The following is a 25,068-nucleotide window of genomic DNA, read 5'->3' as shown; positions in this document are numbered from 1 at the left end:
GTATTTTAATTCCTGATCACCCAAGGCACAGTTGTGTCTGTTTTAACCACCGTTTGTGAGATTTTAGCTTGGTTCACCTGAGTTCAGCGTCTCCAAAATGGCGTACTGCTGGGTATGTGGGGGCAGACAGACACAAACAAAGTTAGATAAATTGCTCTGGCCAGAGCGGTACATTATCATTGAGATTCACGCCCTCTGTACATAGAAGTTTACACAGTATCATGATGAATTACTCATGAGTGTCCTCATCTTTATGGGTTTCATTTATAAAAAATTTAATTTAGCTTCTTTCTTTTTTTTTATAATCACATGCATTAAAACCTGATTACCAAAATATGATAAAAAGGTTAAGTATATCCACAGTGTTTTGGATGACAATATGAGAATAATAACTTTAGATGTACACAACATAATACTGGAGCAACAGCAATCACACCAACTTATTTTGGAATTGAAACACATTTTTACACCATTAATTTGAAAAATGAAAGAATTTCTACCAATTAGGACTACAGAGGTAATTTGCATCTGTGGTACACTAGGCTGGCAGTGGGCTGGTTTGGCAGGTTCCAAAACAAAACTAACTCATTAAAAAATGATTTCTTGTTTTTCCCTGTATGACAATAAACAATTTACTGTGCATGTGTTGTTAAAGAAGTACAGATTGCTGTGCTGTTTTCATCTAGGTTGGAGCGATATCCCACTTTCCTTCTCATCAAAATCACTTCATCACAGCCGCTGAAAGTAAATGGCTTTTCCCAAGACAGGATGAACAGAGAGAGCTTGTCAACACTAAAAGCATTTTCACACTGCAGGACCAATCTCCAGCACTATTGCCCCGACCAAGGTCATTTCTGTTCAAACAGCAAAGCCCAAAATGATGTAGAGAACCGATATCCCCGGGTCAGCATGGTATATTCCATCTTGGTAGCGTCGGGTGGTGTAAAATACCTCCGGGCTTCAGCATCCACAATTTTTATGGTTCTAGAGGTTACAGCTGAGCATGCTGATTTTTTTTTTTGAAGGTGTAGAAAAGCCCAGCGGATGCTGCAAAATACCCTTATCTCCTCATCCACTGTCAGCCCCAGATGTCCTGTAAGTAGCGTTTCTCCTCTCTCAGCCCTGCCAGTGCTTTCATGGCCTCCAGTTGGTCCACCTGAAGCTCTGTTTTGATCATCTCTATCAGGGTGTCGTTCACATCCTTAGCCATGTTCTTAGCATCCCTGGAGAAGGCAGAAATAGTGCAAATGTATCAATAAAAACAGCAATGTAATCGTAAGACATGTTTTTCAGACAGTGTGAGATATGTGTCTGAGTGCTGTGGCAGACTAATATTTTGTAAAACCAGCAGGTGCTCCCGGTCCTGGACTACATCCTGGAAGGAAATTGCTGAAATCTCTATCTTGCTGTTGCAGCATATTGGAGGGAGATTCATCATCCTGTGGACCCAAAGTGATTTTTCTTTTTTTTTGACTCTAAACAATTCGTGCAGTTCGGATGTTTCAGACGTCATTCACTCTGAGGTAAGTTAAGCAGCCTGACAAAGACTGTGACACTGACAAGGTCTATGCCTATGTGTGTTTTGCTTCGTCTCGTCTTTGTACTGACAGAAACGATATGCTGGGATGTGGGAGAAGGGAAAAAAGGGAGTATGTATGCACTATAGATGCTACAAACTGTACAAGATGTTGCATCACTGTGTGGGCAGCAGCAGTACCCTAGGTGTTTGAGAATTGTTGTGTTGCTTCAAAAAGAAGAATGAAGGTCTTCTCACTCTATAACGTGTCCACTTTAGCACTTCAGCACCTACTGTTAACTTTTCATCAGTGACTCGATCTTGACACTAGGAGAACACAGCAACTGCACCTGGCAGCTTCAGGATACAGCTCGGTTGCGTCAAATAGTGTCTCAATGTGGTGGAAAGAAAAGCTGGAAGGATAACAAACAGTCTGTCCTCAACCACTCAAACTCTCTTTCTGTCTCTTAGTGAGACTTTACTGCTCAAAAGAGACCAGACCCTAAAATAACCTATAAAATGTTTGTTTATATAATCATAACTATATTAACAGAAATAGAGATTAGATTTTCAGGTCATATATGTTTATCACCTATATTTGTACATTGTTGTGAAGAATAGTAAGTATGCCTTTACTGTTATTTATACAGTCCAGAAGTTAATGATTTAGACAGTTACACATTTTTGTTCTTCAGGCTCTGTGCTTCATTGCATTCAATTATAAATAAAACAATGGATGGTACATTAAAGTGCCAAGTCTCAGCTTTTATTTGAGTATTTCTACATCAATATCTCCCACACTGTTCTTTCCATATTGACGTAAACTTTCTCAAATTGAAGCTGGGACTTGGCACCTGTAGTATACATTATTTATATCAAATTGAATGTGCTGAAGCACAGAGCCTGAGGTACAAAAAAGGTGTACCTGTCCAAATACTTAATTTCTGAGCTGTATGGTGTATTTTCTCCTAAGTCCTACATTATTGTGTCATGTGCTATGTATTCTGCAAAGCCATTTTGGACAGGTCTGTCTTGTAAAAAAGGTGATCATCTCAATAGACTTTGTGGTTAAACAAAGGTTTAAAAATTGAACACCTGAAATGTATGATTATATATTGATTTTCTGTCAGTTGTGAAAAAATAAAGCCATCTATACAGATTTACTTAGGTTTATTTAAGTAAATTCCAGGTTTCAGTGACACAAGTTGACGTGACAAAAATAGAGCAGGTATGTAAGGATAGGCAAAGTGGAGAAACAGCTGAATTATTATCATTATGGCAGTCAGTCTTACCCACAAACATAGAGGCGACCGTTCTGTTTGAGCAGGATGTTGGTAATTTGCGGGCTGTTACATAGCAGGTTGTGCTGAACATATCTGGCCCGTCCTGCTGGGGCAGCGGTCTCCTCCGCCTCCTCCTCCTGGTCATCTCTGGAGAAACACACCTTGAGGTGACTCAGGGTACTGCTGGACACAAAGCCCTCCAGCTCCTCTCTAGGAAATGGAAATACGTATGCAGAGACACATCCAAATTTTTTAGTCAAACTACACACCTACATCAAAAGTAATTACTGTTATCTTGGACAGGTTGTTCCTGGTGAGACCTCTTTCTAAAGATATTAACAATGCTGCTGTTTTCGACCAAATTTGTGGGATGTCATCCTTCCTTCCTTGGTTATGTGGGAGAAATACAATAATACATTTTTATTATTGTTGGGAAATAAAAGTAGAAACTGCTGGCTTAATAATGTCAGGTATTAAACATGGTTTTCATATGGGCTGTTTATCCTTCCACATGTAGCACTCCCTTAAGCCCCCGGAACCCCAGAACATTTCCTAAAAACTAAAAATCTGTCAAACTTGATAAAACAGAACACTGATATGCAAAAGGTCTATGCAAAACTCTGCCAAACAGCCAATTTGTCTTGTTTAACAAGAGTAGTGTAAACAAAAATATGGATTTCATAAACAAAGTCGAGTCACTGTTCTAAGCGTCTTTTTTACAATCAATCCTCCCTGCCTTGCAGTTGGGTGTAACCTTGCTCCCTGTCGGTGGTTTGCTTACCAACTATTCTTTCTTCTGCCTCAGTGTTTTTTACAGGGCCTGGGGTGCTATTGAAAGGCCAGGAAGGAGGAAGGTGGTAAGGGAGTAACTTTTACTATTGCTCACAACATCTTGTTTAAAGTTAAGCAGTCGGAATGAGTAGAAACACACGCACAGCCATGACCGCACACACACTCATAACAAGCCGCTGCTCCGAGATCATGGGTGAAGGTCTTCGCCTCAGGGGTGTGTGTTTTTGCAGTAACCCCTAGACTAAGAGAAGACATTTTTACTAACAAGTACACCACAGTGTCAATACTGTAGGGAGGGATGAGTAGTGTTGTCTTAGTTTTGTGTGAAATGTCCAGAATTGTTGCTTCTCGTGCAATGTTTACAACCTCACCTTTGAGTCATTACAAGAATTTTTTTTGAGCAAGATGTGGTAAAATGAAGTTTGTCTGTACATAAGAGCACCAACATGAATAGGAAGAAGAGGGATGACTGAGTCTCATTTGTTTGACTGAATGTTTGCATGAATATAAATCATCATAGACAAATAACCATGTGAGCAGAAACTGGCAGATGAGAAGAGACAGTTAACTTCTTGGTACCGACAAAAGTCGAGAGACAGAGCCAAAACCTGCCAGGCTCCTCAGTGTGTTTATACACATAACAGCCTGTGGCAATATCCCGGACCCTAACGTGAGCCCAGCAGGGCTTCCAGTCCTGTTTTCCTTACAGCATGAAATTACATGCCATAAAGAGGCTGAGAAATCGCAGGGAGGGGAAAAGGATAAGTGCAAAGGAGGGGAGAGGGGAGGACTGGATGTCTGGGTGTCTGGTTTGATGTGACAGGCAGCCAGATTGGCATCAACCTCTCACAGGGATGTTAAGTGCTGCGGCTGATTGAGGTTCATCGCAAGCCTTGTTTTTTTCCCCTGGTGGAAAACTCAGAACAAGATTGGACCATGGATCACATCATAAACCTGACATTTTGTAATGTTTATAAGCATAAACATTCATGGTATATTTATACAAGGTCAACTTCAAATTACACCCCTTACTTATGACTTAAAGCGGAACTTTTCTTTAAAAACCTGAGACATAAAAAATGCTAGAAACTATACTGGTGGTTTTCTGCATTCCAAGAAAATGCCAGACATCAAATTGCACTGACTTTAAAAGAAATCCAACAGAGATGAATGCAGGCAAGCAATTCAACTGCAGGTATGTTTTTTCATTCTGGTAACCTATTTAAATTGAGTAGAGCTCTTCACGGGTGGCTCATAAAACACAGACTAATCGCTTTGGTCAACACTGTGGGGGTGTTCATCAGAGAAGCCCACACTGTGAACAAACACAGCCTACTACCTGGCTGTGAGTTGGTATTTAACTAAGGGATAGAGGAAACAAAGAGGAACAAACAACATCCTCTGTGATTTATTCTTGTGTGATTAAGGATGCTAATCAATTCACACTATTTAATCCGGCAAGAGAACTCGATCAGTGCACCAGAATGGAGTACATGCTCGCCGCTCATACTAGGAACCGATCAATTAGTATGTCGTCAGGAGAGAGTAAAATCAAAAGAAACGGGCCAGAACAATGATTTACTTGCAGTGAGCTGCCAGTTTGCAATGCTTTAATAACACAAGAAGTCAAAGCCAAATTAAATGTGTCTCTAATATGTTTTTTCACAGTTTCACAAAAACACAGACCCCTGATAAAATATCCAGGTAGAAAACATGTTACTTAGAGTCCAAATTTCACACGGCATGGCAGATTATTATTAATAAAACTCTTATTATCATGAAGATTATGTCACTGGACAATAATAACAGTAATATGTTTCTATCCTAGACAGAAACCACACCCGTCCTACAGTTCAGCCGTGTGCACCACACCAAAAACACTACTGCTAATTAACAGTAGATATGTGGTTCAGTAACATTTTATTTAATATGAGTACAGTAGCATAATCGGCTTATCAAGCCTGAATCTTTCATTCATTTCAGTTTAGCTTTTAACAACTTTAAGCAATAAAAGTCATACATGCAATTTGAGAACTAAACCTTTAAATGTGCAATATATAGATATAATAATATCTATTTTAGGCTACTTGGGGGCTACTTTTACGTTGATAAGGCGGGTTTGTTAACAAAGAGTTGCTGAAGTGTCCAATAATCATTATCCTTTGTGTTCTGTTTTGTTGTCAACAAACTCCAGAGTTAAATATATGTCCATATAGCTGCTAAATACTCCACCATGTTCACCAGCTAGTTGTTAACTTTGTTCCATCTGCTGGGCAGGTAGCATACAAAACGTTTATCGAGAGCTTTTTTATTGAAACCAGCAGCGTTAAAAACAAGACATACTGTGGTGAGACTTTGTGAGCTGTAAAACCAAAACCATGAGCTGAAAGTAAAAGTAAAATGCTCCACAGAGCTGAGGACTGAAGACAGAGTCGGATGATAATTCTCTGTGGGTACATCACTACAATCAACTCCTTTGATATTACACATCAGCATTCCACTGTCGACTTAAAAATATTTATTATGTCCCGTCAATCAACTTATTTTGTACTTCAAATAAAAAGAATCTATTGATGGAGTTTTAACATTCCATATTTGATATAAAGCTAAATGGCCACCTGAATGTTTTGAGTATTATTCCTTGCTAATAAAAAAAAAAGAGCAAGATTTGATGAGAGATTCGTTACCTTAATGATTTTAAGAAATCTGGATATTTTACTAACTTGGAAACAGAAACATCTATAAGAACCCATTAATATGTGACCTCCACATTAACTGCCAATACAACACAACACTTGTATTCTTATCCATTCCTCTCACAGTAGAAATGTGGCCTTGGCGAAAATACAGTAGCTTAAAATGTGTTATTCCTACCAAACATAACATACATCCTACAGCACAATCGATGTTTAATACTGTATCCGTATTAATACTGAATTGAAAAGGAACACCAACACCATGTGTACAAGCAGAGATGTGCATTATGCAAGTGATGGATTTTAATACACTGAATGCTCTGTGTGGAGGTGAAAGGGAAAGGTTAAGATGAGTATGTACATACGTATGTAGGTATACTATATTTATGTAGCCGTGAATGAACAAAGACTGAAAAGAGAAACCAAGTTTACCTGAACAGGTAGTCTCTGTCTCTGTGGCGACATCCAAAGAACAGCCAGGTCTCGCCAAATACCGCCTCCGGGTTCTCCTGCCTCTCCTTCTCTCTGAAAGTCAAACAACGGATGTTAGCGGTCAATCAATACCAACAGACGACCAGGCCAGATGGAGGAGAGGGCGTCCTTCCTCGCAGCAGAGGTTAAAGAAGAGTAGTGACACCATTAAGTACTGTCTGCAATGACAGTACACTGAGCGCCACAATTGCCTAATGCACGGAAACGGCTGTGCGTGCTGCAGCGAGGACATTATGTGTATTATTGCATTTCAGCATAACAGAAGGATAGATCCCATCAGTATAAACAGTTACGGAAAATGAAACTGTGGCTTAGTGTGTGTGTGCGTGTCCAAAAAAAAAAAAACACTGCTAAAGTGATTCCTCTTGTGGTTTGGGAGTTTGGCAAAGCTCCCAGAATCCTTTGCAGGCAGCGGCAACGCAGCGGCACAAAGCAGCTCTGAGGATGCCGGTATCTTTGCCGCACACCTGCTGCAAAGGTGACAGCTCTCTCTGAGATAACAACAGTTGGCCCCCAACCTTTCATGATGCCATCAAGTCAGCTGGCTCTCTAGAGCCGGTCATTATGTGTTGCCCCCGTCTGGTGGGAGGGGGGAAGACAGAGGGGGGGGGGGGGGGGGGGGGTGAGAAAAGAGAGGGGGGTGTTGAAGTCACCAACCACGACGAGGTGCAAAGGAATACTACAGAGGCATTGAGACTGGGCCCTTTGTGCTGCTCTGCTGCACTCTGAGGATAAGGTGCCGCTTCCCCTAAGCCCTATCTTTTACTATTCACCAGCAAACTGAATCATGCTTTGTGTTTTTTCTACGAGCCACAAAATGAAAATGGCAGTCGACTCTTTAGCTTGATGGAGTTGCATGGTGCATAAAAATCAAGTGCAAATCTGCTCATTTAGTGCTGAAATAATTAGTCAGCTAATTGAATAATTACGTTGATTGAGAGAAAATGATTCACCAACAATATGAATCATTGATTATGTCAGTCGATCTGGAGTGGGACTGCGGTTTAATTAAATTGTGGGAACACTAAACAGACAAAATTGCTTTCGCATTAACACAGCATTCAGTTTTCAGGTTGGCAAGGGTTTTTCAAAAATAATGAAAGGTGGAGGTTTAAGCTTCTGCAACGTGTGCATTAGCTGTACAGCTGCAATGATTGGTCTATTTATTGATTACTTGCCAACCTGTATTATTATTTTGATAATCGATTAATTGTTGTGAGTCAGTGATTTAATTTTTTAAGAAGAAAATTCTCTGATTCCAGAACTGACTATCTTTGTGTTGCTGACTTCCATGGACAAAAAAAATACATTTTTAGGACATCAATTTGGCCGTTGGGAAACTATGATTTTTTTTTTTACCATTTTCTGACATTTTCTAGACAAAAGGACTAATCGATTTATTGAGAAAATCAACAGATTAATCGATAATGAAAATAATCGCTATTTGCAGCCTTAATTAATCTGCCAACATATTATCTTTTTACGGTTTTGCCCTGGTGTCACCTTGAACTTGAGACTGACTTTTTTATGTCAATTTTCTGATTTTCTGTTGACAAAAGAAGTGAAAATGTACAGATCCATCAATAATGACAATAATCCTCAGTTGCAGTTCTACGCTAATTAGCCAGTGGAAAAAAAACAAAATCGATGAAAAAGTCAGATTGTGAATACTTTCAACAAAGCATTGCCCTCATTAATGAAATGAGAAGTTGACCGGTTAATAAAAAACGCTTTGGAGAAGGAGTATGTTTGAACTTCGGGTCTGTGAATAGGGCAGAGCAACAGAGCTGTTTGGCTGACTTGATCTGAAAGCTCAGATCCCGTCCATTAGCATCCTGGACGAGATTCTTCTGATCTGCAAACAGCCTCAAGTAAACTCATTTTAGTGGGCTCGTCTCTCTCTCCTCTCGCTGCTTGCCCTAAAGGGATCAATACCAATATGAAAAACCTGGATTCCATTCTGAGTAGACCACACCAGCGCCTTTCCCTGAATACAAATCACATCACATCACATACCCACACACTATAACAGCCTGCAATACAATCCCAAGGGGAAAGGCAGCATCTACAGAGCACTCCATTTGGGGTTGAAATCAGAAGCGGTTGCCTTTCAGCACCATTCACATGATCAGCAGGAGGGGAAAACGACAAGGGAAGCTGAGGTGAAGACTTGGTAAACATCACAATTATCTCGTACCTTTCATCCAGATTCTTTGCAGCTCAGTGTGAGTGGTTGTTGTTGTTGTTTTAGGTATAAAAATACAGCAAGGGCAAAAAATGCAAAATACAACAGCAGCTTGAGGCTTAATCACTGAAATTACATTGTAATATTACACCCATATACAGTGAACATGCTGAACTCAAAATGTTTTCATAATACAAGACAATGCTGAGAAGCAAGACGCTTTAGCTAATTGTAATCAGCTGTCTGGTTAGACTGATAAATGGAAGCTCAATATTTGTTCACACAAACTTTAACATGAGTTGTGCTGAATGGGCTGAGTATGCCTACTGGCATACTTAAGTATTAAACTGTGCAAACTGATTTTTTTTTTCCAAAAGGGAATCCTGTAAAGGAGATTAAGGCTAACCACTCAGTTAAAATACAATATTTGTTTAACTGTCTCTGCTTGGAGCTAAACAGACATTGAAAATCACATTCTCCATAAAATCCTTCCACGCAAAACCACAGTAATCAATACCAGACAACTGGAGGGTCTAATTAAAATCTTCTGGTACCACCGTATGAGCGTGTGACCTTTAGAGACTATTCTTCTACTTGTTACCAGCGCCACAACCTCAAACAAAGTACTTTTGAAAACAGCCATCGATTAACAGTGGGGGTGGAAGTAGGAAGATCGAAGTGTCCCCGTGTTGTTGTGTTGCTAACAGGACCCTTCTCGGGCCTCGAGGCTGATACGGCGCCCCGTTGACAAACTGGCGATTGTTATCTCCTATCAGAGTGCAGCGTCAGCCGCCGTGGCTTTGTTTGGAATCTCAAGTTGGATTCTGTGCGATGCCGCGCGCCATGACAGGTTTATACAATCCTACAGCACAATACGCAGCTGGCAGGGGAGAGGATGAGAGATACAGAGAGGGAGAAGGAAAGGGACGAATTGGCTGAGGAGAAAATAGAGCTGAGGAATCAGTTCATACAAGTTTATTCTCTAACAGGGAAGTGAAGAGCCTCTTGGAAGAAAAAGGAAGAATACTTGAAATTTAATGAAAGCTGTTTTTTGGGGGGGGGGGAAGGGTTTAGGTTGCTGTATTATGAAACAAAGCCTCCCTGAATCAATCAAGGTCTGAATGTTTTTTTCTTGCTCCGACAAGCAGGTCTGCAAGGACAAATCATTAATAAAACACTTGAATGTGAATTTTCAGGGTTGCTACACATTTTTTGAAATGAAATTTCATGCTTTTTAAGACCTTTTGAAGACTTCCACAGAGAAAATTTAATATCCTTTCCCCAGCAAAATGATTACACATTAGGGCTGAGCTTTATTTTTGAAATCAACTTGACAATATTAATAGGGATATTTTTTCTGGATATTTTTTGTGTCTCCTTATAACGAAAAGTAATCAAATAAATGGTAAATACAATGAAATGTATCCCACTGTTATACTTCAAATCATATTAAATAAAACTCTGTGTTAAAAAAAGCGTTTTCATTCAAACTTTTAATTTTAATTACAATTTGCTTGGAATTATTCATTTGACAACATTGTGTGAAAAAATAGGGATCCGTCTCACTCTCACGGAGCAGGTTAGGATTAATTTCCCCCATTAAGACACACTCACTCAGAAGTTCTACAGTATATCTAACTTTCATCCACTTTAACAGTCCATTAAATCTATAAACACCAGCTAAGCAGTCACCAAATTAAAGTCTGCTCCTCTCCTTCATGTTGGCTGCTGTGGTTCTGCACTAAAACATTATTATCGCGATTCAAGAAACTATTAGAAATAATAGAGGTGTGTTCTCTGAACCCCCGCCTGACCAGCTGTCTTCAGCTGAGCATCATCTAACTATTTTGTGCACTTCTTTAATCCTGTTACCTTTGTGAGAGCAGGTGGTTTGTGGAGAACCCATCAAAAAATTACCAGTAAAAGAAACAAAAGAAGTTGAAAAACTGAAGACTAAACCATATTTTAATAAGTGAATCCTGTGAAGAGATATTTCTGATACAAACAGACATCACCTCAAAATTAAAGATCTATCATAATTAAAAATAAGACTTTTTAAGACATTTTATAACCTTAAATACTGAAAATCTTATTTATGACTTTTTTTAAGGATTCGCAGGAACTGTGTTTATAATATATTAGATTTTAGAGAGAAATGTTTGGGCACCACTGTAAGAATCAAAGACTGATATACTCATTTCACTGCCACACAACAGAGCTGTGTCCCTCTGGCCCAGCCTTGATCATTAAGAAGAGGCGTCTGTCTACGAGTGGTGTGACCAGGTCAGTGCTATAACCTGCGCAATCTTCAGTGCTCCTGCATCCCAAAGGCACTACACACGTCTCATCCCAGATGACCACTCATCCTTCTCCGAGCCCGCTGCAGAATAATCCGCCATCGCTTCGGCCAGTGCTGCATCACCTCTCAATGCAATCACCGCCCTGCCACCCACCACAACAGAGCGGCCGTCCAGAGGATTTAGAGACAATTGGAGTTGACTGGGGCACAACCTCATTTATACAAAGCCACCCAAGAGTTAGACATGTCAGTCAGGCTGAAAAGGCTTACGCCGCTTTCTGACAACTCATGGTGGCTGTGGGCCCAGTTCAACAGACGGGCATCAGCCTGGGTAGAGGCTCTTCTGTCATGATAAGTCTTTCTGACAGGTCATCTTCTTACAATGTTGATTTAGCTGTCAATTCAGAACCACGGAGAGTTAAACAAAATGTCACGTTTTCTTTGCCAAACGATAACACTCCTTTAGGATTTATACTTACAGCAATGCTTTACCGAGCAGGGGGAGAACTACAACATACTCAGCTAACAGTTAATATCCTCACACCCACCTCATCTGCACTCTCTAGCAATGATTTGTTCCAACAACACAGCCACCACCTACCGGACTCTTTACTTCCTAATCAATAACACCCCATGTGCCGCTTTGACTCCAGGCTGTTCATTACAGACCGAGCCATAAATGTGTGCATCGGAGAGGGCCTAATTTACTGTATTCCAGTTGAGACCAGTGAAGCATCTGAAATAATCCCTGACATGATCACAGCCCTTGCCGCTAGATTTATTATGCTTTATGAGGTGTACATGAAGTCGACTTTTTCCGGCTTTGAGCGGGGTTTCATTTAATTTTCTCTGCAGATCACAATGTTCAAGTGATGCACTTAGAATCACTTAAACATTGTAAATATTCATCACTGAGTGCACCAATCAGCACCTAACCTGTGTGTTGCTGATGCTTGACATGAACATTTAAGTGACCTACTTCAGTGTTAGTTCTTGTAACACATATATATCGTTGGCATTGGATCGAGTGTCGCACAATATGAACTCCACTCAACAAAACTAAGCTCTTGATGGAGGAATCTATCTATGCTATGTGTCTCTACATCATTTATTATGGTGCATGATAACATTGTAATGTTATATAAAAACTGCTGTACCTTTGCTGGAGGAAGCCAATGAAGGGTGCAACTCCCGTGCCCGGTCCGACCATTATGAAGGGCACCGACGGGTCAGAGGGAGCCCGGAAAAAGCAGTTGGGTCTCAAACTCACATGGATCTAGGGTCAGAGGCCATTAGAAAGCATTTAAAATAATGAGAGTAATTACAACAATGCTGAGAAGTCACTGCGGACCAACCAATCTATTAATTGATCTACTTAATATTTTAAAACATACTAATGAGAAAACTCATGAGCTTCAACTGAAATCCATAGAGCCTGTGGTAGAGAGGATTTACTTGCTTTAATTTAAATTAATTTTTTAATTAACCACACACACGCAGGCCCAAAGCTTGTTCTTTTTTTAGTGTCTCAAACATTAAGATTGAGTGTCCAGAGAAGGCTGAAACATTAAGTTGAAACAGGTTAAATCCTAAATGCTTTTCGTTCCCCTGTTTGAAGACACTGGACAATTTTCTGATATTTTGTTCTACACTTGCCTTCTCTTTTATTCAAGAACCTCTTGAACTGTAATATTTGAAGGAGAATGGGTGGTCTGGCTCTCTTGGCATTTTTATTGGAACAATCCAAACTAAGACAAAGACAAAGTAGGGAAGGCACAGGAAGGTGTAGCAGGATTTTAGCCTAACCATAAGTGCTACAGGAATTTACTTTTTCTATCCTGGTGTGAGCTTGTAAGCCATTTCAGCTCCTTGTACTGAAATATCTCCACTTTCCAGCGCACTACTCATTACCTTTGGCAGAGCCGGGCTGCTGGAGGATTCAGCCTTCCCAGGAAAAACCAGGACAGGATTGATGAGGTCAAACAGCCAACCGGTACACAGGCCTCGCCTCCCGGCAGGCCGCCCAGTACATGCTGGGAACTCTACCACATTGAAGACAAAATGCAGCTTTCCTGGGTGCCTAAGACAGGAGCTATAGAGATGGGGCCGTAGAGAGTTTGAGATGTGGGAAGAGAAGGATAGAAAGAGGCAGCAGTGAGTGTGTGCGTGTGTGTGCGTGTGTGTGTGTGTGTGAGGCATGAAGACAGACAGTGACGTGCAGGGAGATTCACAGAGATGAAGTAGAAAATAGTGAAACACAGAGACAGGCGGAAAGAGAACAGAAGGGTACAGAAAGGCACAAGCATTACGAGGGAGGATAAATTGTCAAGGCTAGACAACAATGCTGCTACAAAAGAGTAACACAAACCACCTTTAGAAACATCCAGCTGAACAACGCCTGATCAAAGCAACAAGGACACAGAGAAATTTAATGTGATACCAATTACAAATATGGACATAGAACAGGAATGATAAGTGTGCTAAATCATGAAAAAATAAATAAATAAATAAAAAAATGCAGCTGCAAGTGAAAAAATAACTTTCCGTCTGTATTGCTTCCATAAAACTAGCTCTCCGTCCTCTCCGTGCCAGTTTCCACTGGCGGCTGAAGAGCTCTCATGCACTCTCATCGTTCACTCTCCAGTTCCTGTGGGCCACTGGAGACCTCTATTGACCACAGCATCAATAATGCAGGCCTCTAATGTCTCTGCACCATCTGATAAACTACAGCCACCATCTCTCCGCTCCGTTCCCTGTCTCTCTCTTACACAAACACACACACACAAACACACATAAGCAGCTAAGTGAGGGGCTAATGAGAGGCACTGAGAAGTTTTGACGTTGTGTTAGATGTTGCTGTTCCACAGGAGCTTTAAAGCAAAGCTAATGGGTAATAGTTTAACAGGAAGAGCAAATCAATGACAGGCTAAGTGAGGAAAAAGAGGAACATTTAGGCCTATTCAAACCGAGGACGACTGGCTACAGGCTGCACAGTATTTACAGTCCACTCATTTGTGCAGTCCCAACCCCCCCTACATTGAGCGTGTTAGGGAACAACAAAATCAACAATTATCCACAACAGAGTCTGACAAAGGAGATCCATAAGTGGCAGGTACCAGATGAACACATACTGTACATACACAACTAATTACTTTAAGGTCTATAAATCAAGATTAAGATTTATTTTTTTTCTGGTTTGTTTCTAAATGTCTCCAAAATTCATGAGAAAATGCCAAATCCTCCTCCTTCCTCCTGAAGCTTCCCTTTGACATTACTGTAAAATAAACCTTGTCAAGTGATAATTTGAAAGGCTCAATCCAACACTGTGAAGGAGTTGGCAAAATAGTGGCTCTCCAGTGGATAGCAATGCATTTCCCAGCCACTAATAGCGTGAGATCAATATGTATTTTATCATGCGGACTCCAGTTGTCTAGTTGAGTAGTGCCTAATAAACAAAGTGGAGGATTTAGTGATATATCATGACGCATGGACAGGGGTCAAATATCACATAGTTGGGTTTTTTTACATAAAGATAAAAAAGGAGATCATTTTTCAGGGTCATTTCAAACGGTTTCCATATGCAAACACTGTTTTGACACACTGGGTTAGTCAGTCCAAAATATGGCAGATGTTTCAGATTAAGCTGAAACCACACCCAAGGATTCAAATCTTCATCTTTGTACAATTTCTTAATCGATAGTAATCGTGCAGCAAGGAAATACCAGTGGAAATAATGAAGATTTAAGCCTTTATGATCACATGGTAATATTAAGACAGACTTTGTTATTCCTAATGCTTTAATAAGAACACAGTTGTGTCTAGTTTTGTACAGTATAAAATGTAAGCTCCACTCTTATTTTTTTTGTCACCTTACCTGGCTGCTGAATAAGGCCGGGGCTGCAGTTTCGGCAAATGCTCTGAAAGGCAAGCACAACTGTCAATCATCCTTGCCGTCTTGCTCAGATTTTGTTACACAAGACACACCCATGAAAGAGAGCAGACATAATAAGCGAAAGTCATCTCAGCCTATTGAGACGTCCTACCTACCAATCTATCCTCAGTTACTCCCACCTAGGTTACTGTCTTGTTTCTAGGACACACTTCTATATTTATGAAATTACAAACTCAGGGTTATGGAATCCCAAGTGTCCAGATGTGGAGCTAGTAAGAAATAGATTGCTTATGCAGAACTTATTTCAATGCCAGCCATGAAGGTGCCCTCTTTTGGGTAATATGCAGAGTGCATTGCATTCGTGAGGAGGTGTCAGTGAAATCAGGAAAAGTTATAGGAGTTATAGATAACTTTTTGCCCCGTAGAAACAAGATAGGCAGTTTGCTATGCTGTGTATACCATCAATTATTTGGTGTGGGCAAAAAGAGTGAGTGATTGAGAGTTGGATCACTTGTGCTTGCTATGTACTCCCTTACATTTTATTGGTATCTAAATGATAGATGAAGCTGGAGATGTAAATCCACAGCATAAGTAGCAGCCGAGGCCTTTACAATAACACATTTTTCTGCTAAATTGCTTAGAAAGACAAACAGCTGGATTAAATCTGCTCTCTCCCTCTCGTTCTGGATTCTTCTGACATCTAAACAGCTCAGGGTGTTAGGGAGACCGCTCGGCACTTTGACGTCCATTTCATCTCTTTGAGAAACAGGTGATATATGGCACACTTAAAACTGACTCTGAGAGAAGGTTCTGAACAAAAACACTGCAGCGTTCTGCTTTCAAATACTAACAGGAAAAAATCAACAGTCTCAGGCTATAAAAAACATAACATAATGACTTAACCAAGACTTTATACATTCAGTTTGATAAAATATGAATATTTTATAGAGAATTAAGTTGGTCGTTATTTATCTACGAGGCAAAGATCTTTGTGTGCCCAGTCAAGATCTTGTATTTGACCACTAAATGTTAAAACTGCACAGCCTGGAAGAAGTAAACCAGATTTGTTCAAGGTGTCATCTCAATGATATAAAGGATTAGTTTAATTTTGTTTTGACTATTCACAAAGTGAAAGAAGTAAATAATGAAACGACCATATATTCTGAAAAAGAAGTTCAAATGTGAAGACTTAAAGGCTCAAAAGTTATTAATGATTGGTGGGGCAAGTCATTTTACAAGGAGAGCACAGATTACAGAATAGCCTTGCTTTGATATAATCAATATGCTTGTACTGTAGATACAACCTACAGCAAGTCATTTGTATAAAAAAACCTTCAGAAATAATTACAGCTACGCTGCAACACAAATGGATTTAAAAAAAATCATTATTGTTTTCCCAGTTTCTCAAAACAAAGGGGCAGTAAGTAACACCTTAAAGGACAAAATCTTTTTGAACAGATCATTTTCCCATCATGGAAACACACATCCTTCCATCGGTGTGTGTATCGTGTACGTTAACACAATCCTTCGCTTCTGCACGGTGCTCAAGTTGCTGCCTCTCTATCACAGAATGACAGCGTATGTCCGAAACAGAGGACGATCAATCCATCATCTCAGATCACTGCACTATGATGATACTGCTGGCAGATACAAAGGATATATCACTTTTAAAACCTCAGAGTGCGAGACTTTTTGTTGCAGTGAATGGCTTGAGGATACATCTTAAATTTTGTATTTTAAAAAAGGTTTTATTTAAAATACAGTCGCGGGGTCCCTGCTATGTTTTCACAATTGGTCTTGTTCACGGTATCATCGATCATACTGCACAATATAATCTATTCCATCTGAAAAGTCTCCCTGCGCTGCAATTTATATGCAGAAGTACCAGTTTAGTGGGAAAAGAATGATATAGAAATGTGGCTGCACATAAAAAATATTCTGCTTAAGATACATGGATAGTTTCTTTGGCTGCATTTGAAATTAGAGAGGTTTTTAGCATTAAGGCATTAAGAAGAATCCTCCAAAGTAAGATTTACTTCTTTTAATAGCCTAAAAATGCTAATTTCAAGTTACTTCTGAGAAAGGGACATGCAAGTGCATGCTCTTACAAACCATTTAAGAGTTTTTCATGGCGTTTTATTTTATCTTAACTGTATAAAATGGGAATGTGTGATGTGCAGTGTGTTTTCTTTGACCGGAAAACTTAATTTTGACTTTCAAGCTTTTCTGGAGAAAGCGGGGGGAGATCCAACCTCTTGAGATACTGAAACATTCGCTTTACTTAAGTTTGGTCACAGTCGAGTAGGGAAAAAAAAGAAGAATAAAACTGCACCCTGCTATAATTTCATTTGAGCTGTGCCGTAAAGTAAATTGAAAAAAGATGCTCATGGACAGCATTTAGTTCCCTGGGGCTATGACCACAAAGTTTTCATCTGACATACTATATGAAAGAATGGATCATATGACAAAAGAGCCGACTCTGGGAAGCAGGTATCTTTCTCAATTTATACCCATCATTTACTTTTTTACCCAGCCTGCACTTGGCCAAAGACATCTGTGTTGAGACACATCTCTCTGATAGTTAGAGTATGGCCACATAAACTCTGATCAGCAAACATCTCCCCTTCAGTCGGGGTAATGAACCGAGAACAGTGCAAAAATGCGGTGTACTTTAAAAGTGACGCAGGGTTGACCATTAACCTCTGATCTACGCTGACCCCTGTGCGCTTACGTCCTTGTGAGTCCCAGTGGCTCACCGGTAAACAGCCTCCTGTCCCCCTGCATAACAGCTGTTGTCCCGAAGGGCCTCAAGCAATGCATGATTCACCATGGCACGATTGTCCCGATTGCCAATTTCTGCATCAGTTCACCACTGAAAAAAGGTGCTGCGGTTGGCAAGTAGGCCAAAAATAACTGACACTGGGATAGGCCAGGAGCTGTGACACAGCTGTTTTAGAGGACAACTCTACTTGTATATAAAGCTGTAGCCAACTAATTTCACTGTCTGGTAAATTTCAGTCAAAGCTTATTACATCTACACTGAATGGTCAGCTAGTTATCTTAATGAGCTGAGAGAAAACAATAGTTTACTACAGTACCAACAGTTGGTTTAAAGGGTCAAAGGAGGGATGGCATAGCCGGCAGACAGCAGAAACTATTTATCAATAGTCTTAGCAGAGAGAGAAATAATGAATACAGTGAGAAATATCTCCTGACTCACAAGTGCAGCACTGCTATTATGTTCACAGAAACTGTGACACAAAAACCATATTGGAGCTATGTGGACCTCAAAATGAGACATGGAAATGAGTGTTGATCCTTTTTGGAGCCCTCTGATGTACACTGCCTGACCATTCTGTGTAATTAAATGTTCCAACACAACCAGCCTTGAGACTAAGTTTGTGATGCTCGCTTTTCTGAGGCTACAGCGACCCCTACTGGATGGAAATGATCTGGACAGAAAAAACCTAAACTGTTGAACTAAACTTCAACAATTCAGAATGCAAACTTATCATAACCTGAAGTCTTTTTATGAGAGAAATAAACATTTCTGAAGTCAGTTATTCCACTGATGATTTATACAGGTGCAGACTAAATCCCAAGCTTGTGTCAATCACTGTAACTCCCCTGTTTGTGTCAGGCAGCAGGGAAGCCAGCGTTTAATTAAAAATGCATCTATTATAATAAATTTACTTAAAAACTTTTTTCTGTAGTTACGAGGGAATTGCCAAGCATGAGATCCACCTAAATGCTGCGTGACATCTAGAATGAATAAAACAAAAACAGTGAAAGTTTTTAAAAAAAGTGTTTTTTAGAGTGGTTTTCATGTTGCAAGGACAGTTTTGACCCTTTACACATACTTATTAGTACTCTGAGGATTATTGATCTTACAACTGAGGGACTGAAGTAACAGAAGGCGCGCTGACCTATGAGGAGGCTAAGAGGAGGCAAGCAGGATGGGAAAGCCGCAAGGAGCTCCAATACGTTGAGGCTCTGGTCTCTCACGTACAGGTTGTAGTCTGCAGCGCCTTGTTTACTGCAGAGCTCCTGCAGCCTTCTCTTCTGCACGCTGTCCCTTGTATACTCCACTAGTGCTCGGAGAAACGCCTGACAAAGAGAGAAGGGAAGAAATTGAAAATAAAGTTGTTTGAAGCTGTTCTAAACCTTTCCAGTTTCCAACTATAGAACTTTCCATTCCAACTATAATACATTTTCTGACACTGTCTCAATGCCACGCTGCAGACATGCTATTGAAAATATAAGTCTTTGTATATGTTCCAAATAAATGAAAACTTTACACCCTTTGTAGTGCTGGACCTTGACACCGGACCATTTATGAAAAGCAGTCATTTTAACACATTTACTACATAATACTCTCTCGGCCCTCATAAAATTGCCATTTGGTCTTGAAATGCTTTTGAAGCTACTGAGAAATAAGCTTTAATCCTTTAACAAATTAATCAAAAATCAATTGATACATTACATTTCCAAGAGACAAGCTGCTGTTAAACTGGTATCTCATCAGTTGCTGTTGTTCTTCTTAGAAAGGATGATGTCAACTACAGAATTAAAAGGGATCATGAAGAAATATTACAATGCTTCTCCTGAGCAGCTTTTGGAGGGATTTTGTTTTATGCTACCTCCATTAATTACTTTGACAGAATAATCAGAACGTCTAAACATTTGTCATGCCCAAGTGTTCTGTATAATTTCAGTGATTCATAACAGTTTGTGTGCACGTATGCAGAGATTAGTGGCATGTTTTTGAGGCTTGTATTGGGAGAATTATGATCTGCACCTTCCAATAAATCCCATGCAGCCAGCACTTAACCAGTATTTTAATAAGTGTCACACAATTGCATCTGTCACTGTCAGGGTCTCTGGATGTTTCCAGTAATAAGATTCCCACATTGGTCTGAGGAGAAACAGTAAACAAGGACATGTGGAGTATTTAATGCCAATACATATGTTACAAGAAATATAACTATATTTCACTTTCCTTGAGATTGTGCAGATAAAAGATTATAGGACTTGTGAATGCTTTAGTGAAACTGATTAACTGCTTGGATTACACAGACGGGTGTTGTAAAATAAAAACTCTACTGCCTTATAAGTCTGTACACAACATTTTGACCTGTAACGATCAATTTGTTAGCAGAGATTCAATAAAACTGAGGAGAAAAGAGGCCCTGTACGCAGCAGGAAACTCAACAGATGGTAACTGGTACAATTAGGATGTGCCATATCTCTCTGACACATAATCAATTTGATTTAGACCACATTGCTTATGATGTATAATCAGTGCAGAAATCAGCAGTAATATTTCCCTTATGTCTATCCAAGTAACATCGTGTCATGTACCATATTATTTAAAACATTATTAAACAATACTGAGACTTCTGTATTTAATAAAGCAGACGTAAGACCGCTGCCATATTTTGACATTTGATTAATTGTCCTCCTTTTGTCATTCAGCACACTGTTTGCAAAGAACAGTAAACTACCACTGCAGCAAGAGTGAAATTAATGGATTTCAATTTGGTTGGACTAATGTTTTTATTAAATAATGAATTTGACTTGCATAATAAAAAATTCAGGATGAGAGTTTTAGGCTGTGGAGGAATAACTTGTGCAATGGAAATTAGAAGCAGGAAAAGGAATAAAGGGAGGTACGCAGTGATTCACCAGTTAGCCACTGTCACTTCTGTCACTGTTCAGTGAGGAAATCATTGAAAAATAAATCTGTCAACATATAATTACACTTGTTCATGAAATGCAAAACATTTTTTCTCCAAGCTTTGCCAACAAGAATAAAGTGTGCTCTAGTTGGAGAAAAGATGACATTTAAAAATGTTTTCCCTCTTTTTAAGCTGAAACAACAAGTTGTATGTCTCAATTTATAAAGTGAGTAGCTGTGGAATCTTGTTTGGACATACCTTCTTAGGAACACTTCTGATCTCCAGACACCATGTGAGCAAGTAGAGCAGAGAAATGTTCTGGGGGATGTGGGATGGCACTTGGGCACCTACAAGCAGGGAGGAAACAACATGTCAGAATGATCATAAGAGGAACATAAATGCAAACGGGAGCATGCAGTGTGCCATCAACATACAAGGGATACTATGTTGTGACATATTACATTATGCGCATGTTAAAATATTTGACAGGTGCATTTACCTTTTTTCTTGGTGTCTTTGCATAAAGAAACATGAACACAATGTTTCCTCTGATCCTGAAGGCCCAGTCTGTGGAGCAAGTCCTCCACCTCAGAGGTCCTGTTTGGGCAGACAACATCAAACGAATCCCCTGGCTGATAGGTCATCATCGGGTAGGCCTTAGGATGAAAAAGAAGCATCTAAAATTCAAACTGCCATCTACGTCTGTCTGAAATTATGTTGCAGGTTTAGAAAAATACAAAAAAAACAGAACATAATTTTGTCAAGCCTACATAGATGTCCGTTTCTAGGAGAAGGGCTGTCTTGACTGAATCTCCTCTGGTCAGCTGAGCTGCCCTGGATATGGGTACTTCATGAAGAGCCTCTTTGTTTGATGGCCCAGTAATCTGAAAGAAAACATTCATATACAGTATAAGTGGGCAAAATGGAAAAGAAATAACTCAATTTGTACAGTAGGATCTTTAAAAAGGAGAAAAAAGTGAAATATCTGGCAGATATTGATTTTAGCAGAAACATCTTCCCTCACCTCTCCCATAGCGTCTACTTCCTGAAGAGAGACATCGAGGTAGGGAGGAGGCAGAGTAGGAACATTAAGCGAAGACTCAGACAGTGGGGGCATCGAGCATGTCAGTGAAGCTGCCAAAGCAACATGGTGAACTCCAGCACCCCCAGTCTGTGTCTCCGGTGCTGATGTAGAAACACTGGCGATGCCACCAGGCTGGGATGCCAACCCGGGGCTCCCTGCAGGGGATTCTGGCTTGAGATCAGAAACAGCAGTCTGTGTCGCAGAAACTGAAGATGAAGCAGCAGATGCAAATTTGGAATCAGATTCCACAGATGCTCCGGCTGACTCGCAATTCTGGTGGTCAGTGAGGCTTAGGAGGTTTAGCTGGACATCTGGTACGGATGAATCAGGAGCTTCCTTTGCTGAATCGCCCACCTCCCCTTTAAACTGGCCAGTCCTATCAGAGGCCATTTTTGATAGGGCTCCTTTGATTGCTTTCCACAGTCCTTCAATCCAGGGGTCCAAAACCACCTCCAGCCTAGAGAGAACAAAGTACATCATGAGACGATAAAGTGACAATGAGGAAATAAAAATAAAAACAGAGCTTTGTGGGTAAGTTAAAGTTCAAATGTTTTAAGTTGGATGCTTACACTTTATTTCTCTGCATTACTTACCCTACACCATCATCTGCATATCCTGTCGCATAAAATTGTTTGGCTCCAAGTTCCTGTAGACGACGCTCAATTGTCTTCCCACAGTTGCAGAAATTTGCATAATTTGTGTCTCCTAAAGCTGGAGCAGACAGATGACAACAGATGAAGATTTCTCAAGCCAGCTACTGTTTAGAGAGTAAACAATATGCAGTGCTCTGCATTCAAATGATTTACATAAATATGCTTTGCAAATCCAGCTCCCCAGCTGGACAGATGAACTGTCAAAGCAGCTACCTCAGACCCCTTATAATGAAATTTACCTAAAAGTGCATAGCAAAGGTGTTTATAGTGGTCAGTGGAGAGGGTCTTCTTCTTGATGTGCTTCACAAATTGAAGGGTATTGTCTGGCGGTTCCCCATCTCCAGTAGTAGACACAATAAAGACCACTGGGGCATTCTCCCTCTCCAGATTGTACTGGAATTATTATGGAATGATTAATTATACAGTAAATTTCCATCAGGCAACATCACTTTCACTAAGATGCTATTGATGTGATGCAACTAACGATTTTTTCATGATCGATCAATTAATCGCTTGTCCATAAAATGTCAAAATGGGTCAAAAATGTTCATCACTATTTCCCAAAACCAGAGAATTTGGAAATGTTTTCTTTAAAAATGACTCAGAATGATTGATTGATTATTAAAGTAGTTGGTGATTATGTCATTTCATGTGTTTTTGTGTGTCGGCAGCCAAGTAGTACAAGAGATGTATAATAATGTGCAACAGCTACCTTTTCGTTCTGATTCAAGCAGCTGAGCTCAGCCACCAGTCCGTGCTCCTCTGCCTCCTCAGTTATCCCTTCTGCTATGGACTGAGCTTGGCCCTTCTGAGACCCGTACAGAACCACCAACCGAGGCTTCACTTCACAGGGCATCCTAAAGAAACCAGAGAAACAACACAGTCATTTCTAAATGTACATATCCCAAAGAATAATTACTTTAATTGATGAAGCAGGGCAAAGTAGTGCAGTTAAGAGAACTTGTGTGAGTCTTATGGTGAATATACTTATAATTTAATTATGACTTATAGCTTATAAAAAAAGTGAAGTTCAAGTTTTGTTTTTCTCAGCTTTCTTAAAGTTACATAATGCAAGATTAGACAGGTAACAGGTGAACTGCCACAACTGACCAGGCCACCATCTGTTTAAATTGTGACCCATCAGTGTGGGACACTGCAACAAAATTCAGCATTTCCACTATCCCCATTCACAATTTTAGACTTGATGTTCCCCTTTTATGTTCCTACTGCAAAAGGGAGGTTGACTCCTTTTCTCTTTTGTTATGCCCAAATTCACCAAAGCAAATTTTGAACTCAAGTGTCCTAGGAGACTCATAAGGTCTCTGTGTCTATTACAGAAAGTGTGGTCTTATTTTTTAATGTAGAGCCTAATACCAGTGAAGTTGATAACTTGATAAAATTGCTGTGCCTTTTGGGCAAACATCATATTCACATGGTAGACTTCTTATGTTTCTTCCAAAAAAGACTTGTTTTATGTTCACTTCAGATATTCTATGATTCTGTTTGCAGACAAAAAGCTTTAAAGACATTTCATCTCTTGAGAAAAAATGTGGACAATATTTCCAGAGTTGGTTTGCAAAATTGCTTATTAATTTTTAAGTTACACTTGTTTCTAATGTACTTTCTATTATGCATCTTTTTATATTGTGTAGTTTTATCTGCTTCTGCTTGTGTTTTTATGATTTCTATTGTTTTATTTTTCCCCCAATACTCCCCGTTCTGATTGTATTGTAATATTACTGTGTTATTACTAAGAGTTTCCTCTACTCTAGACAAGACATTTGAAAAAATGAATTAAAGAAAAGTGAAAAAAATGTGAATGCTTCTTATTGGTGACACCATTTAATTTACGTAATTAACAAAAAAGGATCAGACGAATACATGTCCATTTTAACAATTAAAGGGGTTTTAAGAGGACATGTGTTAATATGTTCGTGTTTTCAACAGCTGCCGTCACCACGACAACCACTGACACATTCGGCTGGAAGTCACTAATTAACACGGTCACTCATTAAACCTAAACACCGGACGTTGCGTCAGTTTTGGTCATTGACAACATACATTTGTTTCCCACATTACCGCCAAGTACACGTGGATTCGAGCATGTTATCTATTTAGTGAAATCTAAATCAATGTGACCCCATGGAGTCAGTCAAGTTACACGTTGTAGCTAGTAAGTGAAAACTAACGCTACATAGCTATGACAGCAAGGAGACTTAGCCGGGGCGGCCCATATCTAATGTTACTCTTGCCTTTTCCGAACTTAATCTATCCTGTTAAAACTTCAGCACAGTTATGTAAGTTAAGTGTCATAAAAGGCAGAAGTTGTCAGAAAAAATAGACTGTACCTTTTCAGGACCGCTGTAAAATTCATACACTACCGAGTCCCATTCCCTCCTGTCGGTATCCACGCGAGATTAGGACACCGCGTGAGATTGAACGTGATTGGAAGAAACCACATTACAAAGCTTTTTTCTTTCTCCACTTTTGACTCTTTA

At 39.8% G+C, this 25,068-nt stretch overlaps 1 protein-coding gene across 1 annotated transcript; it reads right to left on the bottom strand.

Annotated features, from left to right (window-relative positions):
* Window position 1: 1 nt before the first annotated feature.
* On the bottom strand, window positions 2-24,963 carry mtrr (5-methyltetrahydrofolate-homocysteine methyltransferase reductase). The gene is made up of 15 exons (XM_062441252.1): window positions 24,919-24,963; window positions 23,283-23,427; window positions 22,810-22,963; window positions 22,511-22,628; window positions 21,858-22,374; window positions 21,604-21,717; window positions 21,333-21,489; window positions 21,092-21,180; window positions 19,082-19,262; window positions 15,138-15,180; window positions 13,175-13,355; window positions 12,421-12,539; window positions 6,720-6,812; window positions 2,809-3,009; window positions 2-1,223 (listed from the first exon to the last, which is right to left on the bottom strand). Exons 1-15 carry the CDS (start codon window positions 24,942-24,944, stop codon window positions 1,079-1,081), a joined length of 2,283 nt encoding a protein of 760 aa, XP_062297236.1. The 5' UTR covers window positions 24,945-24,963; the 3' UTR covers window positions 2-1,078.
* Between the last annotated feature and the right edge of the window lie 105 nt (window positions 24,964-25,068).

This window comes from Scomber scombrus, chromosome 20 (assembly GCF_963691925.1).
Source record: "Scomber scombrus chromosome 20, fScoSco1.1, whole genome shotgun sequence".
In the NCBI taxonomy this organism is placed as follows: domain Eukaryota; kingdom Metazoa; phylum Chordata; class Actinopteri; order Scombriformes; family Scombridae; genus Scomber; species Scomber scombrus.
This window is presented reverse-complemented; position numbering and strand designations above follow the sequence as displayed.

What these genes read in the sequence shown, in the direction of transcription:
- mtrr (XM_062441252.1), bottom strand. Translation starts at nt 24,944, where the DNA reads ATGAATTTTACAGCGGTCCTGAAAAG. An exon ending in GCTTGAATCAGAACGAAAAG is followed by an intron (nt 22,964 to 23,282) that starts GTAGCTGTTGCA and finishes TAATAATTCCAG; the next exon opens with TACAATCTGGAGAGGGAGAA. An exon ending in GCAGCCCGGCTCTGCCAAAG is followed by an intron (nt 12,540 to 13,174) that starts GTAATGAGTAGT and finishes CTCTGACCCTAG; the next exon opens with ATCCATGTGAGTTTGAGACC.